This window comes from Lytechinus variegatus, chromosome 12 (assembly GCF_018143015.1).
Source record: "Lytechinus variegatus isolate NC3 chromosome 12, Lvar_3.0, whole genome shotgun sequence".
NCBI lineage: Eukaryota > Metazoa > Echinodermata > Echinoidea > Temnopleuroida > Toxopneustidae > Lytechinus > Lytechinus variegatus.
The window spans coordinates 248,647-256,425 of record NC_054751.1 but is presented as its reverse complement, the minus strand read 5'-3'; the positions used below and the strand labels follow the sequence as shown (position 1 = coordinate 256,425).

The following is a 7,779-nucleotide window of genomic DNA, read 5'->3' as shown; positions in this document are numbered from 1 at the left end:
AGCACACTTAGCATTTCCTTTATTACCTTATCCAGTAGACAGTAGTTTTCTTTTTACACCATATCTCAAGATTCACAGACATATAGATATACAGTTACTCCCTGCATACGATTAAACAGCTTTCCTCCTACTGCACATTGCATTGAAATCTCACTGACCTCCACACACGCTGCACTGTGTGTGTGTGGGTTGGAGATGATGAGTGTGTATTTGTGTGTCCAGCTCTCATTCACAATTTCATTAGTGCAGCTCGAGTGCATGGGAAAGTGTGAGGGGTATTTGCATGAGTGGGCGGGGCTTCAATGCTCCACCACCACCACCACCACTACGGGCATCGCCACGTGCCTCCATCCGGGCATAGATGATGAGGACACGGAATGAGGATGGAATGGAGACGAATGAGTCACTCAATCCACCCTCTTTCTCTCTCTCTCTCTTTATCCATCTCCCAACCACCTTACAAACATATGACTGTTTTTGATCTTCAGTAGATAGTAACACACTCCGTGTGTATGTGTTGTTTGTGTGCATGTATTTACGTACATTATAATCAAGTGTCTTGCTGTGGAGTCTATGCCAAACACCCACCGCACATCTCCACCGGTACTTGGAATGCCCGAATTATGGCGCCAGACTCCTGTCCAAACCCAGCCGTGAGTACCTCTCCACGTAACTGACAGGTCGAGGAGGCGGAGGGGAGAAAGAGGGGGAAACCTGTTCTTTTTATTCTACACGATAGGGCATCTCTCTTTCTATTCATTAACCGGTGTGTGTACGTGCATCCGGTGGATTTTTTTCCTCCCTTGGCCCTGCCGGGTGCAGGGGCCGGCTGCTTTGAATGGCCTGGTACGACAAGATTTCATTTCGTAAGTCGGCAGATATGAGGCGATCGCATGCACACGGACAGGAGTCCGACAGGGTAAGCTATACCTACAGGGCTGCCAAAATGCCCCCATCTTCAACGTCATTTCTTATATATTTCCCTGATTAGTCATCGCATACATTATTCATGTTTTCCATATCAGGTTCAATGTTTTTGGTATTTCTCTGTTAATTTGGGGTATTGTGTTCCCCTATAGGGATGAGTGTGAGTTATGTGTGGTGTGTGATATTGGTTCCTCCAAGCCTCCAAGGTGGTCGATTGGTTCCAGGTTTTTGTTCTCACTTTCGTGCTTGTACTGACAACAGAAGAACATAGGTGCTTGCAAACATATAACCTCTTTGTTGTCGTAATCATATCTCAAGCAACCGTTTGAGTCCAGACCTAGCAACGCAACTGCTTGTTGTAAGTAATGATCCATTGTTATTATTTAAAATCTGTTATTGTTGTTTTTCTTGCTTATTTTGATTTCTAGTACCATATGACTATTTGAAGCCTAATATGTCATTGATACCTGTATTTCCAGATTTATTTTCGTTTTGTTTGTATAAAGTACATTTGATAATAATATGCAATTTTTTATATAGCGCTTAATACAAATGTTTCTAAGCGCTGCATACTATTACCCCGGCTTTAGCATGGCTACCCTGATCAGGCGCATCAAGCATTCAAGGAATTCCTTCCTACCGGGTACCCATTTACTACACCTGGGTTGAGAGTGGCAAATGTAGATAAACGCCTTGCCAAAGGACGCTACTGCTGTGATGGGATTTGAACCCCGGACCTTGTGGTTCACAGTCCGGAGACTTATCCACTGAGCCACAGCACCTCCATTTACTTAAATGAACGTTAACTTTCTGTTGTTCTCTGTTTATTATGGATGTATGTATAATGATGTTAAAGAATGATAAATGTTGTCAAGATGCATTTTTTTGGCTGCTAAGAAAACGAGATAGGGTTTAGAGTCCCGATTAGTATTCACCATCCTTTAAATACATATTAAAATACAATAATAGCTCAGGATGCAACCAAGGGATCTACAGCTTTGATTCTTTTCAGATGGACGTGAGAAAGTATCGAGAATAAAAGGGGAACAAGTTAAGTTTGATCCAATTTACAGAACACCTCTTGATCTATCAGAGGGTTCTTCTAAAATGCTTTTTATGATATACATATAATTTTATGATGTTCTTGCACTAAATGAGACAACCCATATTTTCCATGTGTCTTGTTGCATGAGAACTTAAGATCATGTTCAGTTTTGCCATTCAATGGTAGCTATCACTCTTCAGTCAGTCAAAATCAAGGTCTCCATGGTTGTTAAGATTACGGAAACAGTATATTTTTTGCAGCAGGTTAACAAAATTGGACTGAATTACCTAGAACTCCAGTCTAAAATCATTCAGATGCTTGTAAAACCCAAGTATTATAGTCTATAAATATCATACTTTAACTTTAACTAATTGCAATTATCAAGATTCTTTTTATTCAAATAAAGAAGATCAGTACTGGTTTTAAAAAAAAATCTTTTTATACCAAGAAATTCTTTTTTTAGCTATTGTAGCTTCCACAGACTTTATTTCAAATTTGTGTATATAGCAAACCCTACTTTTGATACCATTATTTCTGTTAAAGGGGAAAGTATATTGCTCTTGGCTTCAAATCATGTCAAGTTCGGATGAATAAAATTATACTTCTACTACTACTGCTACTACTACTACTACTACTACTACTACTACTACTACTACTACTACTACTACTACTACTACTACTACTACTACTACTACTACTACTACTACTACTACTACTACTACTACTACTACTACTACTACTACTACTACTACTACTACTACTACTACTACTACTACTACTACTGCTACTGCTACTACTACCACACCACTACCACTACTACTACTACAACTACTACTACTACTACTACTACTACTACTACTACTACTCCTACTACTACTACTACTACTACTACTACTACTACTACTACTACTACTACTACTGCTACTACTACTACTAACCCTACCGCTACCACTACCACAACTACTTTACTACTACTACTACTACTACTACCACTACTACTATTTCTACTATTACTCTACTATTACTACTGCTAGTACTACTACTATAATACTACTCTTCTACTACTACTTCTGCTACTACTGCTACTACTCCTTACTCCTACTCCTGCTCCTCCTAATTTTTCTACTCCTACTGCTAATACTACAACTACAACAATAGCTATTACTTCTTCCACCACCACCACCACTACTTTTACTACAGTATACTGTATTACTCCTCCTCTTCTCATACTACTCTTACTACTACTACTACTACTACTACTACTACTACTACTACTACTACTTCTACTTCTGCTACTACTACTACTACAACTTCTACTTCTGCTACTACTTCTACTACTTCTACTACTACTACTACTACTACTACTACTACAAAAAAAATGAATATTAAATGCTAAGTAAGATGAAACGTATGATATTCATTAATCAAAATGTTCTACATAATCAATCTTTCATTGACTTTGACAATGATTTTCATTTATATCTGTACCATTTTCACTGCCTTCCTACTTCCACAAATCCTTGTAAATCTAAATTGAAAACTTCATTTCCATTAATCACTCTCACGTATGCTCTCTCCAGGGTTCTGTAAGTGAGACAATATCCTGCTGTCTATACGCTATTCCATCTTCCACTTTCAAAATCATTCCACCACAAACCTTTCCCCACATATATATAAATGTCTCTTTGCATATGCTTCATTTGGAATCAAATGTTTGTGCTTAACTGGACAGACGAAATGCCAAAAACATTATGCACCGTCGTTCTCTATGGCAACACACAAAAGTACTTTGATAAGGTCTCCTGGTAAAAATAAGGGGAAAAATCAATAGGAGTGGGAGACATTATGTATCTTTTTACCCAATAGAGACCAAGAAATAGAAGCGTTTTATTGAGTTTTGAAGGGAATAGGGATAGAAATAGTTCCCTAATGGAAGTGGTTCATGGCTAATGTCCAATTAACTCACATTTTAGTACTTAATAGATAACAATTTAAGCATGCAACCTATTTCTTATGATTACTGAGTACTTTTTGTAGACCATGGATGCTGGTTTTTAGTTTTTTCTCTTAAATATAAAGGGAACTTTTAGTATGCGAGGCCTGATTTATTCATTTACTGACATAGCAGCACCTGATTGATTGCATAATCCATTGAATGTTCTTTTTTTCTCATTTTGGAAGCACCCCCACACCCCTAATTGTTACGGCCAAAATGAGGTGGTATTGTGAAATTTGAAAATAAAATTCACCTTTATTTTGATACCTTTGGGGGGGAGGGCTGCTTTTTTATCTATTATCTCTGTCTCTCCCTCTCTCTCTCTGTCTTTTGGTTTGTTGTGTGTGTGTGTTTGTGTGTGTTTGTATGTGTATATCTGTCTATTTCTGGCTCTGTTTGTCTCTCTGCCTCTTCCCCCTTCTACCTTTGAAACTTTTTATGTCTTTTTCCTTTGTTTATTCATGATTTACTCTCCTTCTTACTTTATATTTGATAGTCAGGTTTTCTTTCCCAATTTTAGCTTTCTCCTTAAACAAGACAGTGACTAGATGCCATTGCTAGATGTTGCTAGATGCCATTGCAAGACTTGTAACCCTTGAAGATCAAAGCTGGTCAGAAGCGAAAGATTAATTTTTCTCTGGTGGCACCCAAACCTCTTCTAAGTCAACATGGATATTGATCCGAATTATTTCATCTTGAATTAGAATAGAAATGAAGCTGAGAGGAATAATAATGATTGTTTGCGGAGGGACTCTGAAAAGGAAAACATAATACTCACACACAAGCAAGAGAGTCATCATACTTAAAATCCCTGATTCAGATGGACACCAGGTGGGTGTTTCATGAAAGTTATCAGCACTGACTAAATTGTCAGTGCTGACAATTTCAGTGAAATCCTTGGTTTTGATTGGCTGAAAGGCACTGGCCTCTGACCGTTACTTTGGTAACTGTCGGAGAAAGACAACTTGTCAGTGCTGACAACTTTCATGAAACGGTCCCCTGGTCCATCTGGGGCAAAAACTGCACAAAATTGGAATTGAGAAAATTCTGAATTTAGAAAAAAAAAGAAAAGAACAAAAATTCTCAAATATGCAACATTGGGCAGCCCCTAAAAGCTTTTGAAGATCACAAGTGCCAATCATCATGATCCATTGAAATATACCTGCAGACACAGATACAACACAAACAGACAATATGATGCCTTTGGCCTTTGCAATTACAATACTGACAAATTCAGTGCTTCGATTTATCAAAGTTACATGCACTATAGATCTTCTGTGGAGATTTTCTGTGAAGAAAACAATCAAATATCTTTTTCATCAGTATTCAGATCCTTACGCTCTGTCCTCAGCCAAAGGAATATAAAACTCAACTCAATAGCGATATGCAAGTCTTACAATAAGACTTGTTTTCCAATTTTGTCTCGATCTGGGTTTATTTGTGAGAAGATTTTGTGTTTGAGCTTAGTAAATCTTCCGTCTGCTTGTCAATAAAGTTAATTTCATACCTCTCATTTTTTTCCCATCCTGGACCCTCCCAGCATCCAATTAAGTGAAATGTTACCCTTCATATTTCTAACCCTAGATTCAGACTATCATCGGAGAGGAGAGGAAAGTGGCCCAATCTAACTGTTCACTCCTTTCTCCGTGTCTTGGATACAGTCTTTCCAAACCATGGAGAGGTCATGCAATTTACGGGTATCAGGTGTTGTACTGGTCTGCAGCGCAAACACTTTTCTCGAGTAAAGTGGTCTGAATACACAGCCTACAATACCTTGTGTACTGAAGGCCCTCTTGCTCAAATGAAGTAGTTTTATAAGTGCTAGTCTTATGTGAAGACCCACTTGCTAATCAAAGTTTCATTCTATGCCTGAAGATGAGGGCTGTACTTTGCAATAACATGGATGTGAATGGGACCCTATATCTAGTCTGCTGTGCAAACCCTTCACTCATGTAAAGGGTCTGAATTGCAGCCTACTTATGCCTTGTGTACTAAAGGCCTCTCGCTCAAAGCAATTTTTGTATATGCTAGTCTTTGTGTGGCGGCACACTTGTTGAGCAAAGTTCCAATCAGGTCCTGTGCCTGCAGGCTACCCCATATCTGTACCAACATCACACTTGCACATGATTGATATAAAAAAAAACAGCTGTGCCCTATCAGTTTTGCTCCCAAGATCGCGCTCTCCTCCAAATTCTGTTCTCAAACTCTATGGATCGATCACCAGAGGAGAGGGTAGATAAATTGGTGCTAGTGTGCTTCTCCTGTCATGCCCCAAAAAATTGAGCACTACTTCACAAGCATCGCCTGCACGGCAAGCAGGTTGTGGAACATTGCTTTATTTCATTGGGACATTTGAAAGTACTTAGCGCTGATAATTCTCTGCAACCATTAATTCTGATCACAAGATAGGAGGGGGTATACTCCGGGTTCCATGGAATTCCCTTCCAGTTTTCTACATGTGTGAACGCAGGTTAAGTTATTGCAGCCAGGTCTGCGCATTACACCCCTTTTGAGCAGGTGCTTTCCTGGTAAACTCATAAAATGATGTCACTTCATATTAAAGAATGAGACATGGCAAGTTCATGGCTTGGTAAATATTAAGACAAGAATTTGAAAGTAATTATGGTTTATTAAAGTGATCCTGTAATCCTACACTTTCTCATCAACAGATGATCACTTAGTCTAGTGAAATGGTTTGTTGTAAACAAAAAAGGTTTGAAGTAAACAAGATGATATTTTCTCTCTTTTCTCTTTCTTTCATTTCTTTTATTTCTCTTTTTTTGTAAATGTATAATCTAGTCATGTAAGATAAGCCTCAATGCTAGTATATAAGTGTTTTCTAGTGTTCTATATGATTATGTTGTTTCATTCTTCTTGTTCTTTATGATGTGTTGTTTTATTCTTCTTGTTATTTATTATTATTTTGTTTCATTCTTCCTCTTCTTTATGATTATGTTGTTTCGTTCTTCTTGTTCTTGATGATGAGTTTGTTTCATTCTTCTTGTTCTTTATGATTAGGCCTATGTTCTTTCATTCTTCCTCTTCTTTATTATTTTGTTTCATTCTTCGTGATTATATTGTTTCATTCTTCTTCTTCTTTATTATTATTTTGTTTCATTCTTCTTGTTCTTTGTGATTATGTTATTTCATTCTTCTTGTTTATAATTATGTTTCATTCTTCCTCTTCTTTATTATTATGTGTTTTCATTCTCCTTCTTTATGATTATTTTGTTTCATTCTTTTTGTTCTTTATGATCCTTATATCATTCCTCTTGTTCATTATGGTTATGTTGTTTCATTCTTCCTTTGTTCTTCCTATACTACTCTACTCATCTCAATAGATTCCTTCACACTCTCTTGTAACTGTTTTCTTCTATATTGATTTGACACGCTGAATCTCTTGGTATCAAATACCACAAGTGTAAACCGATATATTTACTTGTGGTTCCCATGGCATTGTCGAAATTGACATTGTAATTATATCTCCTGTTCAAATATTTGTAGCTTAATAATATACTTGGCAAAGTCGCAAAAACCTCATTCAGTGATCTATTTACCTAGTTTCACAAACATTTTCTTTCTACCGCCATTTGAAACAGACAAAAATTGAACACCCTAATATCATAACTTCATGCAAATTTCCACCCCCCCCCCCTCTCGCCTGCCATTCCCTGTTCTTAAATCTATTTATTCCACTTTCTAGAGCCCCTTTTGTTATAACCCCAGACACAATAGATTGAGCTGGTATCGGATACCATACAACACACTCCTGAGGACCTATGTAACCGATAGTGGCACGTATTAGGTTTCA

The 7,779-nt window shown here is 37.6% G+C and overlaps 1 protein-coding gene across 2 annotated transcripts in view; it reads left to right on the top strand.

Moving 5' to 3' along the window:
* Nucleotides 1-559: 559 nt before the first annotated feature.
* Nucleotides 560-7,779, top strand: part of LOC121424786 (shootin-1-like) — a 46,295-nt gene continuing 39,075 nt past the window's right edge. For both annotated transcript variants that reach the window (XM_041620561.1, XM_041620562.1), the window contains exon 1: nt 560-919. In XM_041620561.1, the coding sequence (XP_041476495.1) occupies nt 839-919 (81 nt within the window). In that variant the 5' untranslated portion in view covers nt 560-838. The remainder of the gene's footprint in view (nt 920-7,779) is intronic.